This window comes from Lactuca virosa, chromosome 2 (assembly GCF_052849685.1).
Source record: "Lactuca virosa cultivar CGN04683 chromosome 2, Lactuca_virosa_CGN04683_v6, whole genome shotgun sequence".
NCBI classification, from domain to species: domain Eukaryota; kingdom Viridiplantae; phylum Streptophyta; class Magnoliopsida; order Asterales; family Asteraceae; genus Lactuca; species Lactuca virosa.
This window is the reverse complement of record NC_136427.1, coordinates 20,152,808-20,175,532: the sequence shown is the minus strand read 5'-3', so window position 1 is coordinate 20,175,532 and position 22,725 is coordinate 20,152,808. Positions and strand designations below refer to the sequence as shown.

The 22,725-nt window shown below is 38.3% G+C and overlaps 1 protein-coding gene across 3 annotated transcripts in view; it reads right to left on the bottom strand.

The window, feature by feature from the left end:
• Positions 1 to 205: 205 nt before the first annotated feature.
• LOC145156261 (uncharacterized) overlaps positions 206 to 22,725 on the bottom strand; it is a 36,870-nt gene continuing 14,350 nt past the window's right edge. For 2 of the 3 annotated variants that reach the window (XM_079075701.1, XM_079075700.1), the window contains one exon: positions 206 to 415. In XM_079075701.1, coding sequence (XP_078931827.1) covers positions 347 to 415 — 69 coding nt within the window. In that variant the 3' untranslated portion in view covers positions 206 to 346. Of the gene's footprint in view, positions 416 to 446; positions 741 to 22,725 lie in introns of those variants that run through there. The other variant, XM_079075699.1, reaches the window with a different exon arrangement.

The following is a 22,725-nucleotide window of genomic DNA, read 5'->3' as shown; positions in this document are numbered from 1 at the left end:
ATATTTGCTATAATATCAAAACAAAAATATGAAGTTAACACGAATAACCTCACATTTTTTTGTTTCGTCATATATTTTTAACTATTAAATTATCGTACTTCTAAGACTCCTTAAAAAATTTTGAACCAAAATTAGGATTTTTTTAGCTAACTTATTTAATTTTATTCATACAACCGGTTATTAATAAACTATAATCAGAAACCGATTTGTTGTGAAAAAGTGAAATTGTTTCTTTTTTTTTATATATTTTTAGAAATCCTACGATTTAAACAGATTCCTTAATTACTAAACAATAAATAAAGATTGGTATTGAACATTGGAAATTCGGAAATGAACATGAGTGACCTTAGAAAGGGGCACTTCTTGTTCTTTGAAGCTTGGGCTTTTTAGGAAACTGGGAAGAGGCTGAGCATAACTGCAAAAATAGAAATATAAATATAAAATAATTAATAATCAATAATCAATAACAATCTCTAAAAAATATAATAAGAGAAATAACAAACACATTTGTCTCTACATTAAAAGAAACCTTTGTAACTGTCCAGAAAAGGCATAAATCTATTTTTTATTACAATTTTGTATATTTGGCTACAAAAATAAAATGACATTTATTAAAAAATATTAGCAAAGAAATAAGAAGTTCTTTTAAATTGTAAATATGGTCAGAAAATGTCATTAAATTTGTTAGTCCAGCGGTGGTTCGATGACAGTCTGACAGCGGCCCGACGGTGATCCGGCGACTGTCCAACAACAAGTGGCAATATTAATGTTTGATTTGTCCAAAATGCTCTTAATAAAAACATTTTAAAAAAGTGGTTCTTAGGGTTTTTAATCTCTTTGAGTTCTCATTTGAACCTCTCTCTCTCTCTCTCTTTCTCTCTCTCTCTACTCTAATAAATGAAAATATTTTTACCACATGTCACACTCTAATTGTTTTGGTCATATGTCATTTTATGGTTATTTTCAATTAAATTTTCTCCACATGGCATTTTGTGGTTTTTGCCACTTTATTAAATTCCAAATAATATTTAAATATAATAATTGCAATAAATGTAATAATAAATGCATATCAATTTCAATAATTGACTTTCCTTTTAATTTTAATATTTCTAAATTAAAACTTCATTAATTTTCTTTGTTTATTTATCTAAATTATTTGTTTAAATTTAAAAGAGAAAAAAAACACTTTAATTTAATAATGAATATTTTTCTAACTTTTCTTATAAATTCAAACTTTTTCAAATGTTCAGAATTTTCATATTTAATTTTTTTAAATAACTCATATAATACATGGGTCTTATACCTAATATATATATATATATATATATATATATATATATATATATATATATATATATATATATATATATTAAAGTTCTATTGGGATCATGATTTTTTTTACGATCATTTGGATCACTTTTTGAACATTTATTTTAGAGCTTATCTTTTATCAAAATTATTTAAAAATGAGTAAATTGGTTATTTTTCAGTCTCTTATCATATTGATATTAGAAAAAAAAATTATAAAATATTCACACCATAAGCACATTTCAATTGAAAAAAACATTTTTTTCTAATTTTTTTTTCAACGAAGCACATTCATAGATACGTCTTAGCCAATTAAAACGTTTTTTTTTTTAATCTATGAAAATTTAAAAAAATTTTGCATACATGCACAAACTCAAATGTTGATGATTTTTTCAACCATTGTTTTAAAGCTTATCTTATATCGAAAAAAATAACTAAAAATATGCAAATTCATCGTTTTTAACCTCTTTTCATATTGATATTCGAAAGAAAAATAGGTAAAATGTGCACCATATGCGCACACACACAGACACACACACACACACACACACACATATATATATATATATATATATATATATATATATATATATATATATATATATATATATACACACACACACACATATGCATATATGCACATTTATGTATGTATAAAATACATCCTAATAAGTTAAGATGCTGCAATAGAAAATGATTTGTTGAAAAAATGAAAAAAAAATGTGTTACTGTTGATATGCATATTGTGCAAATTTTACGTTTTATGCAAAAAAAAAAAAGTTTGAATATCAGTATGGGTAGAAGTAAAAAATGATAAATTTGCATATTTTTTCAATAGAATATAAGTTCTAAAAAAAGTTTTTCCAAATGATATGCACATGATGCACATATTATATTTTTTGTTTCGAATATCAATATGGCAAGAGGTTAAAAAAATGATGAATTTACATATTTTTATTTATTTTATCGATATAAGCTAAACTCAAACAATGTTTGAAAAATTGATCATAATGATCCTAAATATGTTAGTGATTCTAATGATTCCTAACTATATATATATATATATATATATATATATATATATATATATATATATATATATATAAAAGGTTAGGTTTATTTGAGATCACGCTTATTTTGTGAGATATGGGGATGCGATCATAGCTACAAAATAAATGATAATTTTTGAATTCTTTTAAAATATTATTTTCATCAATTAATTAATCCAAAAAAATAATAAATAAAAATAAAATAGAAAAATAAAAAATTACAGTATTTTTAAATATATGTGAAACATTCTAATAAAATATTACACTATAAATATTAAACCAAAATTGTTAGAATAATCAAATATTTTACTAGAGTATTATAGTATAAATATTCAAACAGCTCTAGTACAATATTGAAATATTCTAACAATTTTATTAAAATATTAGAAAATTTTAACATATTTAACAAGTCCAATATAATATTAGAATCTTCTAAAATTTTCACATATCTATTTAAGTATTTACAGCGTAATATTTTATTAGAATATTTCATGTATAATTAAAAATGGTATTTTATTTATTTATTATTTTTATTATATTTTTTTTGCATAAATTTAATAACAAAAATAATATTTAAAAAAAAGAAATTTTGGATATTTCCTTTTATTTTGCATTTTAGATTTTTTTTTATTTTTTGATATCTAAGATGAGTAGCTAAGATCGATTTCTCATGTCTTATAAAATTAACATGGTTTGGAATGAATATACATATATATATATATATATATATATATATATATATATATATATATATATATATATATATATATATATATATATTCGAAATCTAATAAAAAATAGAGTTTTGATGATAATATAAGAAGTTTTTCATATGAATTCTTTTTAGATGAATAAATAAAAAGAAATTAAATATTCTCCTATATTTTCTTCCTACTTATATTAATACACATGTAAAATGGTAACAAATGTCACATTTTGATAAAATAATAATATTTTAAGGTACTTGTTATCATTTCATATGGATAGCAAGATTAGTATGAAGAAAAGTAAAAGTATATTCAATTTCTCATAAATAAAATGAATCTAAATAATACATAATAACATGATTTTATGAAAAATAAAACTCCCAAAACCTAATGAGTGAAAAATTCCTTCATCTTCGTTGGATTTTTTTTTCAATTTATAATATTCATATGTAATAATGTAAAGTTTTAAAAGCATAATAATAATTATATGGAAACATTTCAAATAACGACAGTAAAATTTTATTAAAACCAGTCAATAGCTAGCAAGAAACTAGCAAAACAAACAAAATTATGGCATGATTGGATTACTCATCCAAGCATTCCAACTAATCATAATCTTAGTATTACGAAAAGAAAACCTTTTAAAAGAATGCTAAACAATGCTATAAAAAATAAAGTGCTTCCTGTACTTGTTGGTATTAAAAATAACTGCATTCTTGTAAGTACAAAGAACCCAAATCTCCATCAAACACATCGACTCCGCAATCACTCTTTCCATTTTACCCACCAGCCTAACATCCACTAACCAATCAACTCAGATGGACAACCAAAGTCCAAAAATTGAACATCCATCCAAAGAGCTACACGATGCCAATTTTTTTGAGCTAATTGGCACTTTAAAACAAATGGGAAATATTTTTTCTAAGACTTTAACAAATAGGGCACAACATTGAATCCAACTCCACTCCTCCGTCAATTAGATTGGATATGAGAGGTAATCAATCTAACATAACATAAACACATTAACTTTAATATGAACATATTTATTCCATCTAGTAATAAGACCTCCCACCGGAAGACGAATGGTATTTATATGTCTTCTAATAGATTTAACCGGAAAAAACCCAATGAAATCAAGTTCCCAAAACCATCTATCTGGATGAGAACCCAAAGCAATAGGACTAATCAAATTCATTAAGCTATCAAATTTCAAAGTTTCAGTCATTCCCTAATTGCCTGACACCAAGTTGGGTTCCACATAGTAAGAGACCAAAAGTATCAACAAGTGCATTTTGCATCGAAGACAAAGAAAAGAAGTCTATGGAATTGATTTTTAAAAATCAACCCCCCACACCAAGCATCTTCCCAAAACTTAGCAAGAGACCCATCCCCAACCATAATAGACATCAAATTTTTATCAACAAAATTTCTCTCATGCATCTGATTAATAAAGCCAATAATTTTGTACCATATTGCCAAGGACCTCCTGAAAAACCTCCATCGGGACCATGTAACGCCCCGATTCTCAGGGGGCATCTTTTGGGAAGGTATTAAGCTGTTATCCTAACCCCCCTTTTTCATTCTAGATCTATTTTGGGTGGATTTTAGGGCTTTTCTAGCTTATTAGGAAGCCTTTCTTATGTTTGAGCTAAGATCTGAGGTTGCAACCTCAGATCTGAACTCTCTTGGGTCTCTAAGTCCATAAAGTTTCCAGATTTTGCAAGAATGAGACTCTCCTAAGGTGTAAAGCTCCATTAGAAGCTTAGATTGGCCATTTAGAGTCTCTAGGGCCTTGCATGCACGTAAAGTTTGCAACTTTACGTGATAAACATGCCTTAGAAGCTTGGATCTGCAATATGGAGCCGCTGCATGGCTTAAAAAGTACTTGTATGGATGAAGGTCTGAAGAGACTCGGCGAGTTGCATAGTCAACTCGACGAGCCACATGAAGATGGTCCTGTACTCGACGAGTTGGATGAACAACTCGGCGAGTCCGATGAAGATTGCCTTGGACTCGGCGAGTCGGTTAGGGTTTTCCCAACCTTCGGACACGTATGAACTCGGCGAGTTGTAAAGGAAAAACTCGGCGGGTTGGCCAAGGGGTTACGGCCACTGACACTAGGAACTCGACGAGCCACTCGAGTGACTCGGCGAGTTGGCAAGTCATGCCAGGAACTCGGCGAGTAGCTAAGGGTACTCAACGAGTTGAGGTCAATATGGACTGTTGACCTTGAAAGTTGACTTGGACTTTGGGCAAGGGTTGACTATTGGACTTCTGGAAGTATCTTGGAAACCTATGAACTTTGTGATGTGTCGGATATAGGTGGTGGAGTTTGTGGTGGTGATCCGGTAGTTGAGCTTTCTAGTTTCAGACGACAGTTGCGAGGTGAGTTATCCTCACTATACTAAGGGGTCTAAGGCACCAAGGCCGACCCATTGGTTATGTTATTTTAGCAGTATTAGATGTTGGATATGATTTAGTGATGCATGCTAGTGGTTATGCCAGTTAGGTAGATCTGTAGGACTACCTGTGTTGTTATATGATTATTTGCATGCACAGTGGTTATGTTTATATGTGGACATGTTATGCGGTATAGGTTGAGGTGATACTGCTTCGTACGGTAACCAACACACCCGGGAGCATTCCAGATGCGAGCTAAGGGAGACTCGTATTGTGGGCTCGAGAGCATTCCAGTTACGAGCTGAGGGAGACTCGTACTGTGGGCTCGATGGCAAGCCAGATGTGAGTTGTGGGCCCGTAAGGCAATCCAGACTCACACTGTGGGCCCAGAGGGGGGGGGGGGGTAATCCAGTCTGTAAAGCTGTGGACCCAGTACATGCTGTTGTTTATATGTGTGTTATGTGAGGTGTATCGGTATTTTGGGGGAACTCACTAAGCTCTCGGCTTACAGTTTCAGTTTATTGTTTAAGGTACATCAGGGGATCGCGGCAAGGTGAAGGCGTGATCATACAGCTCCTCATGTTTTGTTTATGTTTCTGGGAAAAACTCCGATATTATCCATTTTGAAAACCAGTATGTAATGTTTTGATGACTTTGGAATGAGTGTTAGAGTTAAATTTGGAAAAAAAAATTTGGGTGTTACAAGTTGGTATCAGAGCCTTGGTTTGAGTGAATTGGAGGAACATGCGTGTGAATCCAGTCTCAAATCAAGGAAAGGTTTTCAAATGATTTAAAAAAAATGTTTTTTCAAAATAAGTAAAGGAGGATGCAGGGTGTACGATCAGCCGGAGCCAGTAAGTAGACCCCAAAATACCATGCAGTTATTTGATTATGTGATATGTTAGAACAACATGCTAGTACTAGGCTAGGGATCTTCAGGAATTGCATGATAAAATTGCCTGATTACATGATGCCTGCTAGCCTAGGGTTTCCTTTATATGAGATTGACATCATTACTGTAGTTGCTTAGTGTATGCATCACGGTTATACATAATTAAGATCTTATAGCCTGAGAATGTTTGATTTGGCCTTATGTTCTGTTCTTGTTTGATTGGGAGCTTAGGGTAGGACTGGATATTCGAAAGTCTATAGGGTCCAGCGTTATGTATGGCTAGTATACACTAGTGCTGCAGGGTTGGTGGAAGTTTCATGGATGAGTGGGTTGTGTGAGGCCGAGAGGCCAGTTATGAGGTATTTAGCATTCCTCTAGGAGTGAGGATTGAGCGCTCGCCATGTTGTGTATTCAGTTAGGGCGTTGTGGTGATACCTGAGACAAATATGGGTAGGTGTGGAAGGTAGTATGGGCCCGTACTACTGAAAGCACAAGACCCATACGCGTACCAAGGAAGTCACAACCCCTAGGGTTAGTCGGGAGTTGGCTCCCAGTTATTTATGTGGATTATCTGATATCTTGTGGTATGTTTCAGAATGGTGATGACGAGACGCTTTGTGGCTGGATCCGGTTCGGGATCAGGATCAGGAGACAGAGGCCAGAAGGGGCCAACAGCACCTGAGCCGGTGGTGCAGATGGGTACAGAGGATTTGGATGCTAGGATTCAAGAGATCCTGCATGACGAGGTTGCTACTGCGTTCCGGGCACAGCTGCCGGAGATGTTTGGGTCAATTAAGACCACCATGGTCGAGTACTTTGATGAGCGCTACGCAGCCCTTGCAGAGACAGCTGTCGCAGCAGCTGCATCAACTGTATCCGCGGCAGGGGGAGGAGTTAGTAGGGGCTTTCAGTACAGGGACTTCGATAACACGAAGCCCCCTACTTTTGATGGGACGCAGGATCCCATCAAGGCTATGAGGTGGATCTCAGATGTGGAGGGGTGTTTCTTTACCTGCCCGTGTCCTACTGACCAGAAGGTCAGGTGTGCTCTGAACCTGCTAAGGTCCGGGGCCAAGGACTGGTGGAGAATTGCGACTGGGTCGTACACTGATGATCAGAGAGCTGCTGTTACTTGGGAGCAGTTCAGGGACATGTTCCGCGCCCATTACATTCCGCGGGTCGAGCGGGAACGTTTGGCACAGGAGTTTCTGAGTTTGAGACAGGATGGGGAGTCGGTATCGGAGATCACCCGTATGTTCACTGAGAGGGCGATACTCTTCTGGAGTTGCAGGAGGCCGCTAGACGGCGTGAGTTGGAGATTGAGTTGCAGTTGAGAGAGCAGCGGCAGGCCCCGGCACAGTCTCAGCCGGCGCCGAAGCGCTCTAAGACCGCTGATACTAGGACCGGGGGTCAGCAGAGCCGCACTTGTGGGAAGTGTGGAAAGGGTCATTATGGTGTGTGCCGAGCTGGTATTGGGTGCCACAGGTGTGGCAAGGAGGGGCATTACGCGAAGGATTGTTTCCATGCAGTCCTAATTCAGGGTATGAGGTTATGTTATCACTGCGATCAGGTTGGCCACGTTAAGGCCAACTGTCCGTTACTTGCTGCTAAGCCGGCGCAGGCTCCCGCGCCGGCTACACTGAGGATTACCGATGGGAGGAAGGGTAGGGCAGAGCTCCCGAAGGCTCAGGGGCATGCCTTTCAGCTTACGGTCATGGAGGCCAAGGCAGCACCGTATGTGGTTGTTGGTATGTTTCTGTCCTTTATCTCATTTACTATATCTGTTGTATGCTTATCTGTTATACCTGTAATTAGGTACGTTTCTAGTGAACTCCTTACCTGCATTGGTTTTATTTGACTTGGGGGCGAGTCGGTCTTTTGTATCTCAGACGTTTAGTAGGGAGTTCAGAGTGCCAGTAGGCGAGCTAGAGTGTCCGTTGCGAGTCTCTATCGCCAACGAACACGGGGTTTTTGCTTCTTCGATCTACCGAGGGTGTGAGATGGAGATCTTTGGGGTACCTTTTCCGATAGACTTGATTCCGATCCCCGTGGGGGATGTATGCGTGATTGTGGGGATGGACTGGCTCAGTCGCTGCGGTGCCATGATTGATTGCGAGGGTCAGCGGGTAGTGGTTCGAACCCCAAGTGGGGGAGAGTTGATTGCATATGGTGAGGGCACCAGAGCGGGATCAGGATTTTGTTTAGCTGCTAGGGCTCGACAGTATATTCAGCACGGGGGTGCGGGTTACCTAGCGTATGTATTGGATACTCGAGCCAGGGATCAGATTTCGGTTTCCGATGTTCCTGTGGTCAGGGAGTTTGTAGATATGTTTCCGGAGGAGTTGCCAGGGATACCTCCGGAGAGGCAGGTCGAGTTTCGGATCGACCTGGTGCCAGGTGCGGCCCCTATCGCCAAGGCGTCGTACCGATTGGCGCCACCCGAGATGCAGGAGCTGTCGTCACAGCTGCAGGAACTGTTGGGCAAGCAGTTTATCCGACCTAGCAGTTCTCCATGGGGAGCACCGATTCTTTTTGTCCGGAAGAAGGACGGTTCGCACCGGATGTGCATCGACTACCGGGAGTTGAACAAGTTAACGGTGAAGAACCGTTATCCACTCCCGAGGATAGATGATCTCTTCGATTAGTTGCAGGGTGCATCTTGGTTTTCCAAGATCGATTTGAGATCCGGGTATCATCAGGTTAGAGTGAGGGAGGAGGACGTGGAGAAGACCGCGTTTCGGACGCGTTATGGACATTACGAGTTCGTGGTGATGTCGTTTGGGCTCACCAATGCGCCAGCAGTATTTATGGATCTGATGAACCGGGTCTGCAGACCGATGCTCGACCGTTCGGTCATTGTGTTCATAGATGATATATTGGTGTATTCCAAGACCCGAGAGCAGCATGATGAGCATCTACGGGAGTTATTGGAAGTCTTGAGGCGAGAACAGCTCTATGCCAAGTTCTCGAAGTGCGAGTTTTGGTTACGAGAAGTCTAGTTCCTTGGACACCTTGTTAACCAGGAGGGGATTTTGGTCGATCCGGCCAAAATCGAGGCGGTCATGCAGTGGGAGGTTCCGAAATCTCCCTTGGACATCAGGAGCTTTTTGGGATTAGCAGGGTACTACCGGAGATTCATCCAGGATTTCTCCAAGATTGCAGTACCCCTCACTCGTCTGACGAGGAAGGGGTGGATTTTCGGTGGGGCCCTGAGCAGCAGAGGGCGTTTGAGACCCTCCGACAACGGTTGTGCGAGGCCCCAGTCTTGACACTCCCGGAGGGAGTTGAGGATTTTGTGGTGTTCTGTGATGCATCCATCACAGGTTTAGGGGCGGTCCTCATGCAGAGAGGACGACTGATAACCTACGCATCACAGCAGCTGAAGCCGCATGAGACGCGATACCCTACGCATGATTTGGAGCTGGGAGCGGTGGTGTTCGCCCTCAAGGTATGGAGACATTACCTTTATGGGGTCCGTTGTACCATTTACACGGATCACAAGAGCTTGAGACATATCATGGATCAGCCGAACCTGAACATGAGGCAGCGCAGGTGGCTGGATGTAGTCAATGACCACGATTGCGAGATCCTTTACCACCCTGGTAAAGCGAATGTGGTTGCGGATGCCTTGAGCCGCAAGTCAGCTGGGTCTTCCACCCCAGCGAGATGTATGAGGATAGCTGTGGATTCTCCGCTTCTTAGTTTGATTAGAGATGCCCAGGTTGAGGGAATGCGACCGCAGAATTGGAAGCTGGAGAGGATCAAGGGTGAGAATACCCGGTTTGTGCAGGATAGCCGAGGATTATTGACCCGGTGCGGTTGGGTATGTGTTCCGATGTCTGGTGGGGTCAAACAGACAGTCATGGAGGAGGCTCATAAGTCTCATTTCTCCATTCACCCGGGGGCCACCAAGATGTACAGAGACCTGAGTTTGAGTTACTGGTGGCCATGTATGAAGCGAGAAATCGCTTGGTATGTCGAGAGGTGCTTGACCTGCAGGATGGTCAAGGCCGAACAGCAGAGGCCGCATGGTAAGCTGCAACCTCTAGAGATTCCCATGTGGAAATGGGAACAAATCACGATGGATTTCATTAACAAGTTGTCGAGGACGGCGAAGGGATTTGATGCTATATGGGTCATCGTGGATCGATTGACCAAGAGCGCCCATTTCTTGGCTATTCGGGAGAGTTTGTCGGCCGAGAAGTTAGCCGACATGTACGTTCGTGAGATCGTGTCTCGCCATGGGGTTCCCGTCTCCATTGTCTCCGGCCGAGATGTTAGGTTTACCTCCCGCTTCTGGCAGAAGTTCCACGAGGAACAGGGCACACGGTTGCACTTTAGCACAACATTACATCTGCAAACTGACGGTCAGAGCGAGCGGACCATTCATACCCTCGAAGATATGTTGATGGCATGCATCATTGACTTCGGTGGGAGTTGGGATTCCCACCTACCGCTTGCGGAGTTCGCTTACAACAACATCTATCATTCCAACATTGGCGCCTCGCCTTTCGAGCTGTTGTATGGACGGAGATGTCGCACCCCAGTTTGTTGGGGTGAGGTGGGACACAAAGTAATGGGGCGGACGGAAGTAGTCTTGCAGACTACTGAGAAGATTCAGCAGATTAGGCAGCGATTGCAGACCGCTCAGAGTCGGCAGAAGAGTTACGCCGACAGATGTCGATTTGAGTTAGAATTTCAGGTGGATGATATGGTTCTCCTGAAGGTCTCACCCTGGAAGGGTGTGATCCGCTTCAGGAAGAGGGGGAAATTGGGTCCCCATTACATTGGGCCGTTCAGGATCATTGCCAGGGTTGGCAAGGTGGCTTACAGGCTAGAGCTACCGGAGGAGCTTAGTCGGATCCACAACACTTTCCACGTTTCGCAGCTGCGAAAGTGCATTATGGATCAGGAGGCAGTGATGTCGTTGGATGATATTCAGGTCGATGAACGCCTGAATTATGTGGAGAGGCCTGTGGCCATGCTGGAGAGGAAGACGAAAGTTCTGAGGAACAAGGAGGTACCTTTGGTAAAGGTACAATGGGAGCATCGTAAGGGGTCCGAGTGGACGTGGGAGCCAGAGGCAGAGATGCGGGAGCACTATCTGGAGCTGTTCGTCGTGGCAGACTTCGAGGACGAAGTCTAGTTCAAGTGGGGGAGAATTGTAACGCCTCGATTCTCAGGTATTGATTTAAATAAGAATTTATTTGATTTGAAGGTCTACTCGACGAGTTGGTTGCCCAACTCGTCGAGTAGCAGCGGGTTGGTCCACGTATTTTAGTGACCTACTCGCCGAGTCCAAGAAGGGACTCGACGAGTAGGAGCTGGCAGATGAAACCCTAAATCCCGGGGTTTTGCACCCTATTTAAAGAATCATAAGCCTCCTTCAGCCTCTTTACAGTCCCTTGAGAGCTCAGCAAAACCCTAATACGTGTGTGTGTGTGTGTACTCCATTGTGTTTTAAGCTTTGGAAGAGGATTCTTGGAGAGAAAAGCTTGGGGAAAACAAGGGGATTGAAGCAAGGAACTCGTGGGAATCAAGATCTACTTCAGTGGGCATCTTTTGGGAAGGTATTAAGCTGTTATCCTAACCCCCCCCCCCTTTCATTCTAGATCTATTTTGGGTGGATTTTAGGGCTTTTCTAGCTTATTAGGAAGCCTTTCTTATGTTTGAGCTAAGATCTGAGGTTGCAACCTCAGATCTGAACTCTCTTGGGTCTCTAAGTCCATAAAGTTTCCAGATTTTGCAAGAATGAGACTCTCCTAACGTGTAAAGCTCCATTAGAAGCTTAGATTGGTCATTTTGAGTCTCTAGGGCCTTGCATGCATGTAAAGTTTGCAACTTTACGTGATAAACATGCCTTAGAAGCTTGGATCTGCAATATGGAGCCGCTGCATAGCTTAAAAAGTATCTGTATGGATGAAGGTCTAAAGAGACTCGGCGAGTTGCATAGTCAACTCGACGAGCCACATGAAGATGGTCCTGTACTCGACGAGTTGGATGAACAACTCGGCGAGTCCGATGAAAATTGCCTTGGACTCGGCGAATCAGTCGAATGACTCGGCGAGTCGGTTAGGGTTTTCCCAACCTTCGGACACGTATGAACTCGGCGAATTGTAAAGGGAAAACTCAGCGGGTTGGCCAAGGGGTTATGACCACTGACACTAAGAACTCGACGAGCCACTCGAGTGACTCGGCGAGTTGGCAAGTCATGCCAGGAACTCGGCGAGTAGCTAAGGGTACTCGACGAGTTGAGGTCAAAATGGACTGTTGACCTTGAAAATTGACTTGGGCTTTAGGCAAGGGTTGACTATTGGACTGCTGGAAGTATCTTCGAAACCTATGAACTTTGTGATGTGTCGGATATAGGTGGTGGAGTTTGTGGTGGTGATCCGGGAGTTGAGCTTTCTAGTTTCAGACGACAGTTGCGAGGTGAGTTATCCTCACTATACTAAGGGGTCTAAGGCACCAAGGTCGGCCCATTGGTTATGTTATTTTAGCGGTATTAGATGTTGGATATGAGTTAGTGATACATGCTAGTGGTTATGCCAGTTAGGTAGATATGTAGGACTACATGTGTTGTTATATGATTATTTGCATACACAGTGGTTATGTTTATATGTGGACATGTTATGCGGTATGGGGTGAGGTGATATTACTCCGTGCGGTAACCAACAAACCCGGGAGCATTCCAGATGCGAGCTAAGGGAGACTCGTACTGTGGGCTCGAGATCATTCCAGTTACGAGCTGAGGGAGACTCGTATTGTGGGCTCGATGGCAAGCCAGATGTGAGTTGTGGGCCCGTAAGGCAATCCAGACTCACACTGTGGGCCCAGGGGGTAATCCAGTCTGTAAAGCTGTGGACCCAGTACATGTTGTTGTTTATATGTGTGTTATGTGCGGTGTATCGGTATTTTGGGGGAACTCACTAAGCTCTCGGGCTTACAGTTTCAGTTTATTGTTTCAGGTACATCAGGGGATCGCGGCAAGGCGAAGGCATGATCGTACAGCTCCTCATGTTTTGTTTATGTTTCTGGGAAAAACTCTGATATTATACATTTTGAAAACCAGTATGTAATGTTTTGATGAATTTGGAATGAGTGTTAAAGTTAAATTTGGAAAAAAAAAATTTGGTGTTACAGACCATGCAAACATTTATTAACGAACCCAAGAGAGCTTACCTCATGAATGGATCTCCACCTCCATTTGTAAAGAAGGACAAGATTAAAAGTATCTAAACTCCCAATATCTAAGCCATCATTCTCTTTTGAATTCAAAGCAAGCTCCTATGTCACTTAATGAATATGCCTACGATCATCATCCACACCCCGAAAAACGCGCTCTACAAGATTTTAAAACCTTGCACACCGTCATAGGAAGTCTAAAAATCGAAAAATAATAAATTCCTAGACTTCCTAAAACCGACTTAGTTAAAGTCAACCTTCCACCAATTGAGAGTAATTTCACCTTCCAAGAAGATAACCTTTTTCGAATCCGGTCTTTAATCAAATCCCAAGCTTTAACATGCACCATAGAATCACCTACCGGAACACCTAGATATGTAAACAGAAAAGTCGTTGGAGAACAACCAGGAAAGGAAACTAAGGAAATCACTTCATCATAAGTGGCTCCAACTCCAAAAATATTAAATTTGAAGAGATTAGTCTTCATAACCGAGACGATATAAAAACAAGTAAGGATTCAAATAAGATTATGAACATTACTCTCATCCCATTCCCCCATAAATAAAGCATCATCCGCATAAAAAAAATGAGAAATATGATGATCAAACAAACCCAATAAACACCATAAAAAGACCATTAGCAATAGGATCCTTCATTGCCACATGAAGGCCTTCCATAACAATAATAAAAAGGAAATGAGAAATAGGGCCCCCTGCCTCTAGCCTTTAAAAAAATGAAATTCATCAAAAGAGTTATCATTTAAAAGCACAGAAGATCTAAAATTCTTGAACATACCTCTAATCCAAATCCGATAAAAGACATTATCTGATCTTAATACTCCCAAGAAATGAAGTCATATTCCTTATCCAAATCAACCTTCAAAAGTTTTTCTTCTTTCTTTTCAACCATACAACAAGATTATTAACCATTAAAGGGCCATCAAGAAATTAACGCCATTTAAGAAAAGTAGGTTGTTCAACCTCAATAACATCATGTAAGATCAAGGAAAGGCGCTAACTAAAAGCTTAACTACAATTTTAAACTGAATTCCAAGAAGCAATATAGCTCTATAATCCTTAATCAGAATAAATTATCAAACTTTGGGATGAGAGTGATAAAGGAGGAGTTACAGCCAACAGGAATGATAGGTTTATGGAAATTTTTTTACACAAAAGCAGTGACATCTTCACCTAGAATAACCCAATAATTTTTAAGAAAAGTGAAAGAGAACCCATCTGGACCTGGAGCTCGATCCCTACCATACTCCCAAATTGCGTCCTTAATCTCCTAAGCTAAAAATGCATATTCAACAGAAGAAGCCGCCTCAACCCCGAGAAATGAAAACCTACTACTACGAGACACCAATTTTATTCAATTATACAGCTGCAATTTAGCAGAATAAAAATCAAAGAATTCTTTTTTTTACAGCAACCAGATCTATAATCCATTCCCCATTTACAGTAATACCCCAAATCATCATCTTTCGCCTACGTTTTTTCAAAAGACCATGAAAAACTTTGAATTCCCATCCCCCTCTATATACCAATTAACCTTAGCTTTCGATGCATCATCTAGAGCACCAACTTATCTAACTTCGCCACTTCACCTAAGAGATGTTTCCTTTCATCAAGTAATTGGGTAGAAGAACTACCATCATCAACAACACAATCAATGACACTTAAACGAGAATGAATATTAAGCAACAAAACATAATTGTTTTATTTTGTATGACTATGCCAATCCCAGATTCTATGTTTGATAAATGTAAGTTTGTTTTAAAAAACAACAAACTTACTCCATTTTTTATCATCAATAAAATCAACAACTACACCACGAACCACCTCGTCAAACCCCTTCATGTGAAGCCAAGAGTTAAAGAACTTAAAAGTAGTCAGAACATAATCAACCAGTTGATCATGTAACATAATAGGACAATCATCAGAAACTAAGAAATTGTCTAATTTACGTATTTTAGACACAGTCGAATCAACCCGGGTGAATATCTTCCCAATCATAGGAACATCTACATCACCAATTTCATCAATAAATTCATTTAAAGATTTCGTGGAATTATGATGAAAAATCGAACCATGTCTCTCCAACTCATTTCTAACCACATTAAAGTCACCAATAATAATATAATTACCCTCAGACCAAAAAATAAAATCCCACAACTCTTGTTTACCTTTAGTATCCTGAGGAGCATACACATTCATCATAAAGAAGTAAACATCAAAAAGGACCCATTTACCTCCTACAATAAGCACATTAGGCATATAAACCACCGATGACTTAATGAACACATTTAGATCCCAAATAGACAACATACCACCCGATCTCCCACGAGCACTACTAGAAGAAAAATAAAAATTACAGTTCCCCCACATACTATGAATTTTAAATAAATCCACCTATGTCATCCTATTTTATTGAAGACTCAAAAATGACATCCCTTTTTCCATGCAAATAGATTTTTCTTTAGAAAAAGAACGAATAATACATACATTCAATGAAAGACAATTCATTGATCAACATAATGGACACTAATACTAGCTAAACTATTCATAATCTTCTCCTTATTACCATCCATATCATAGCCAAGTAACCCACCCTTCTCAATATAATGCTTCATGACATCCGTAATATCATCAACACAAACTAGGACATGTTTTTAAGAAGCTTGGACGAATTATTAGGAGTTAAGGAACAAGCTTTAAAAGCATTTGAATCGAACCCAACATTTTTTGACCTTCGAAAACCCAGGGTCTGAGATAAAGAATTAGAATTCTCTTCTTCCACCTCGTTAAAAACATTACACTGGACCAGACATTTAGCATCATCAGGAGCATGACCAAAAATAGCATCTGGCTCAGCTGCATCTAGAAAACCCGCCGCAACAGTTGCATCAACCATATTAACTGTTGGGACATAACCAACCGTATCAACATTAGTAGTTGTGCGAATTGTTGGAACAACAACCACCAGGATAGCAGGAGGTTGGATAGTGGGCACCACCGAAGGAGATGAAGGAATCCGCCTATTATCAGCTGCAAAAACGTCCAAAGTATCACCCTTTTTAAGCCACTAGTTTGTAAAAACCTTCATTTTTCCTTCACCCACTTCACCATCTTGATATTCATCAAATGTGACCCTTGGGGTATGCTCGTCATCTTTTTCGTGTCCCAAAAAAATCTCATTACCAGAGTCCTTTGAAAAATGTGGAATATCTCGGTCTAAAGTTTGCTCACCATCTATAATATCCGGTTCCCAGTTAGATAACTCCTTCGCCACAACTTTATAATTAATGCCTTGAACAACCACATCAAGAACTTAATGAATCAAAGAAGACGTAGATGATTTAATGAAAACTCTTTTGAACGCCAAAGGAGCTTGATCATCTTCCTTTAAAAAAACATACCTGTGACAACCCGAAATTTCTAACTTGTACATTCTTCATTTTTATCAAAGTTAGCCTCGTTTTGCTATTTTGTAATGAAGTTGTGGGTCTATATGAGTGTTCTAGGCTTAGTACAACCTAGATATGAGTCTTAGGAAGGGTTAGAATGTGTGTAGCATCAATAAATCGGGCCAAACACACCCAGCATGGTGTGTGAGGCAGCACACCAGAGTGTGCGGCCAGCCACCCGCACACAGCCAGCCGTACACCCTTCCAGCCGCACACCCGACCCTATATATTGGAGGAGACCCCTTCATTCACTCTCTTCCTCTTTTGGCTGCACCCTACTTTCTCTCTCTACTTTCTCTCTCTAAAAACTTCATCCAAGAACACTCTAAGGGCCTCAAGAACGTGAATTACTCCATCATTCAACTTGTTATAGTGGTAAGACACCTGAATCTAAGCCTAAAACTCATAGTGTTCTTCGTGTTCTTCATCCTTTGAAGGTGTACGGCCGCACACCTTCATAAGGTGGCCGTACACACCTTAAAGCTCTCCAAAGTGAAGAGTTTGGCCTTCATTCACTAGTAGGACTTGGTATTAGCACTAGAACATCTAAAAATCGACATTTCGGGCACAAATGAGGAGTGTACGGCCGCACACTCCTGTGTACGGCCGCACACTCCTGTGTGCAACCGCACACACATGCTGACCGCACACCCTGGCCGCACACACACCCTTTTAGCTGTACGCCTCCCTTGTTTGATCATATAGGGTCCCGACAAGCATTTCCAAGTCTTTAGGGTGGTTTCCCGTCATGTTTAGTCATGAAACACCCTAATTCTAACACACATATGTGTTATCACATGTTAATAGGATCCACTTACGTACGAAACATCGGTTGACACTCAGCATTCGTAACCGATCATACACCCAGATCCTACGTCAAACGGTGAGTTCATACCCCTACGCTTTTTTCGAGTTTTTCATGTTTTCAGGGGGGAATACAAGCAAAAGTACAAGGAAACTTGTGCTCAAGTTATCTCATTTTGCATAAAATGATTATATGTCCAACATGCTTAACAGAAAACCGTTTTACCAAACGATTAAGAAATCAACTCGTAGAAACAGTTTTCAAAACTAAAGCAAGGAACTTGTAAATCTTATCATAAAATGTGATATTTTATAAAGGATTCATGCAAATCATAAACAGGATTTTCAGTATTATTACTTGTAAATTTGTTAGGCTAAGTTTTGAGACACGTCCTTGGTAACACTCCACCGGATACGAGAGTGTAGGACTAACCCTTGTAACCAGAATCTCTTGGAGGGAGAGCGTGACTATTATGCATAGATCTATATGGGACTGACTATCCCGCACCTTCGCTGCTAGCTACAGCGAGACCGTTAGGTTCAGGGGTGACAAAGTCATAAAAAGATATTGGCCCCGTTACGTGCCTTATCCAGTCTAAGTACAGTTATGACACTCACAACTCAGGTAGCGAAAATTTACTTTTGTAATAATGAAACAAGTGAACTAACCTCAAAGTAATAACCGATTTGATTACTAGAGGGCATTAGTAATGCCCTTAGGATCTAGTTCACTACTTATTTATTTATGTAATAAGGCTAATACACCTCACTGGGAGTAACCAGGGTTTTAAAAGGAAACTACGTTTATCGATATAAGTATGGTAGATACTTGTACACCTCAGTTTAGAACGGATAACCAATCATCAACTTTTAGGGAAAATATAGGATTTTCCCTGGATAACTCGTCTTTTCATAAAGGGATTGTTTAATATATAACTAACGGATAGTCATATTCATTCCACGACTCCTTTGATTGTACATACCTTGTAGGAATCTGGAAGTCATGGAAGGAATGGGTTTTCAAATACGCTTTTCATAAGAAAATATAGGATTTTCTTGAGGAACACTTTTCAAAAGGATCAAAGAAACATTTTTCACCAAGGATTAAATGCTTATGAACTCACCAGCTTTATGTTGATATTCTTTCAAAACTGCTTGTATTCTCAGGGATTTAGTAGACAAGTACCTCCAGGCTTTTGGGGAAGTCGGCGCGTTAAAGTCACGTCTTTCCGTTTTACTTTTGATATGAACAAAATTATGTATTAAGACAATGTAAACCTTTTTCATATATGTATTCAATGTTTGGTTGTGTTTACTATGCTTGCTATGATACAACTGTTGTGATACTACGCATGACGTCAACCACCCCAGAACGTTTCCGCCGTTCCGGTTTGGGGGTGTGACAATACCTCACCCACAGTTTTGCAATCTTAGAAACCACATCATCATTCCAAGAACAAGACAATAGATCCATGATTTCAATCCAAATGGTTCTCTCCAAAATTCTCAACCCATTGACAACAAGTCTTAGGTTCAAGAACAAAGCTCTAATTCATGCATATTTTTTGAACTTAAAGCAAACCACTTCCGAATCAAAGCTTATATAAACCCAATCACCACCACCATATTTCAGTTGAACACCAGTAAAACCTTCCTCTCTAAGCAGAACGAAGAGATTTGGGATGAGCGTAATGTTTCTTACCTGATAAAAAATAGAGGATTTCAAGAACAAAGGATTGCAAATATCCTTACCCTTTAAGACCAAGGAATCCGACTTTTTTAGAAGTTTTAGGATCTGAAACATGAACACCTTTCACCACATTAACATAGGAACCTACCCATAATCCATTTAAACTACCCACTTTTCCTTATGTAATTGTATTAGAACGAGTTTCAGATTACTTTGACTGATCGCTGCCAAACCTTACCAAAAAAAAACAAAAAACATGGAAATTCCCAATCCAAATATCATGTAATTTCAATTCCAAATACTTTTCATCCTTTAGCTTGATAAATATAACAAAGGCAAAACGTTTGCCAATATTGGATAACTTTTGGGCTATGTAAACATTAGAAACATACCCATACTTTTCACAAATAGACCATAGTTTCTTGGAATCGATATCAGAAGGAAAATTCGTAAAATAAAATGGGACAGATACCTTATCAACATTCCACACACCTTTTTAACTTTGTTATTCCTTATCTTCCACTCCTAATTCTCTTTTCCTTTCATGAAATTGATCTATAAAATAGACAAAATGTAATCCCCATAGCAAACAAACCAGAAAAACCAGAGAAAAAAAATCTTGCGCGGGAAAAAAACAAGAAGGGTTGGCTGACGTTGGATCCCTCCGGGAATGCGCTTCCGATATCATCGGAGGCCTAGGGACAGAAGTATATCCATTTAAAATAACATTTATTAATATATTATGTTACATATACATTTTATATTATAGTTATTTATGGTACAATATTTTATTCATCTTACATGCATATATACATGCTAGGAATAAGCAATCAAGACAAATTACTTGAGTCGAACGAAACCTGGACCTTAGCCGAATTGATTACATACAAACAATCAAATACTTAGTTTCTATATTTATATTTTCTGGGAATCGGTAGGGTTTGTTTTCTGATATTGACCTGAAATAACCGAACCCGAACCGGTTACCTTAAAGCCTTTATACTTAAGGGTGTTTGGTTCACAAATTTTGGAGGAATCTAGCTAAGGAAACTAATTTTAAATTCACTCATGATGTTTTATTTATCATGAACAAAAATACAGCAAAAATCACCATGATAATTTAGTTTGTAGTTAGTTTTGGAACTAGTTTAATCCAACTCGAACTGGTCCTAGTTATATACATATGTTTCAGCTACCCGTTTTGGTACCATTATAGAATCAAGCCCACCCCTAATGTATACATACATAGATACATATATACATATTGTTATGGTCATACTATGTGATTTGATGAGTCAAAGTATTGCATTAGCTAGCTTCTTATAACAACAGTTGATGGACCGACGAGTTATTCAAGTTGGTGTCATCAACCAGATCCATAATGAAGAGAAGTTAGTTGAAGACGTATTTGATAAGGTCATTTCTCATATCTTAGTGGTTAGGATTGACTCTAATTTAGATACATATTTGTTTCCTTATCTTATAGAAGTCTCCCTAATTTATAGAGATTACATTTGATCAACTGGACCTAGTATATATGTTATGCTAGGGTTTATTTTTAGCCGCTTCCATTTAATTATTTAGGAAAATATTCTAGTAAATAGTGAGAATAATTATATAAATTAAAAGTAAATTTAGGCTTAAAAAATAAGCTAAATAAGTAAAAGAAATTATTTATATAATTTAAAGAGATTAAATAATATAATAAATAAATGAAAATAATAATAAATAACAATAACTAGTATTTAAGTCACCTCATGCATTGCGGAGAAGGCCTCGTTTACAATTAATAAAAACGAAAACTATAAAAAGAAATTGTATAAGGGACCAAAATACAGCTTTGATGTGTCGGGTAACTCCTTTGTAATTCGTATATAGAATGTGATTTACAAATGTCAAAAATCCACATATAGCACGACGACCATTAGACTATATCGAAGTGAAGTAGAAAAATATCAAAATAAAGTTTCGATCCAAAAAAAAATCTGAATGGGGAGGCAGACAAAAATAAATCTTGACAATATATCTTAAGTAAATTAATAAAAACAAAAACTATAAAAAGAAATTATGTAAATGACGAAAACATAACTTTAATGTGCGGGGTAACCCTTTTGTAATTCGTATGTAGAATTTAATTTAAAAATGGCAACACTCCACATATATCATGATGACTATTATATCATATCAAGTGGACCACAAAAATATAAAAATAAAGTTTCCATCAAACAATTATGTATAGAGGAGGCGAACAAAAATATGACTTGAAAATATATCTTAATGGAATTAATAAAAATGAAAACTATAAAGACCAATTATGTGAGGGACCAAAAATGTAATTTTTAAAACATAGCAAGGACCGAAATCGTCACATATAACATACTGATATTTTAACTTTAAAATTATGAATGCTAAAATTACTTAAAGGGAAAAATATAAATATTAAAATTTGCTATGGTGAGAGACAATCTTTATTTCTAGTTAGATGTTTATTTTGCTATATGATGTCAAAGTAGTAAGTTTATATGAATTTAATTAATTTAAATACCAAAATAATAAAGCAATTGAACAGTAAAAAGCTCTTAGAAAACTTATATATATTAGGGGTGAGCAAAACCGAACCTATAAACCGAAAAACCGAAAAAAACCCGAAACAGAAAAACCGAAAACCGACTTCAAAACCGACGGTTTGGGTTTGGAATTTTCAAAAACCGAAATTTTCGGTTTGGGTCGGTTTCATAAATTTAAGAAACCGTAAAAAACCGAACCGAACCGAAATTTATTAAATACATAATAAAAAAAATTATACATATTATATATATATATATATATATATATATATATATATATATATATATATATATATATATATAATGAGAAATAAGAAAACGTATAGCGTCTTGGTGGCTTGGTAAGCCGTTGTCTCTTATAAAGGAGAGTTTAAGAGACATATTTTAGATAGCATATTAGAGTTGTCCCACATCGAAGTTGGGATCAAACTCACCCTAATATCTTCTTCTATATAATGAAAAGTAAATTGGATTTGGGTTGATTCCAACCTAATAAGCCCATGGTTAGTATTTGGTTACAAAGAAATAAGGTTTGCGGTTTTAAAACTAATTCAACCCGAAATTGAACCCGGAGAAACCGAAAAACCGAGAAACCGAACCCATCGGTTTTGAATTGGATTGGGTTCAAATTTTCTTAAAACCAATAGCTCGGTTTTG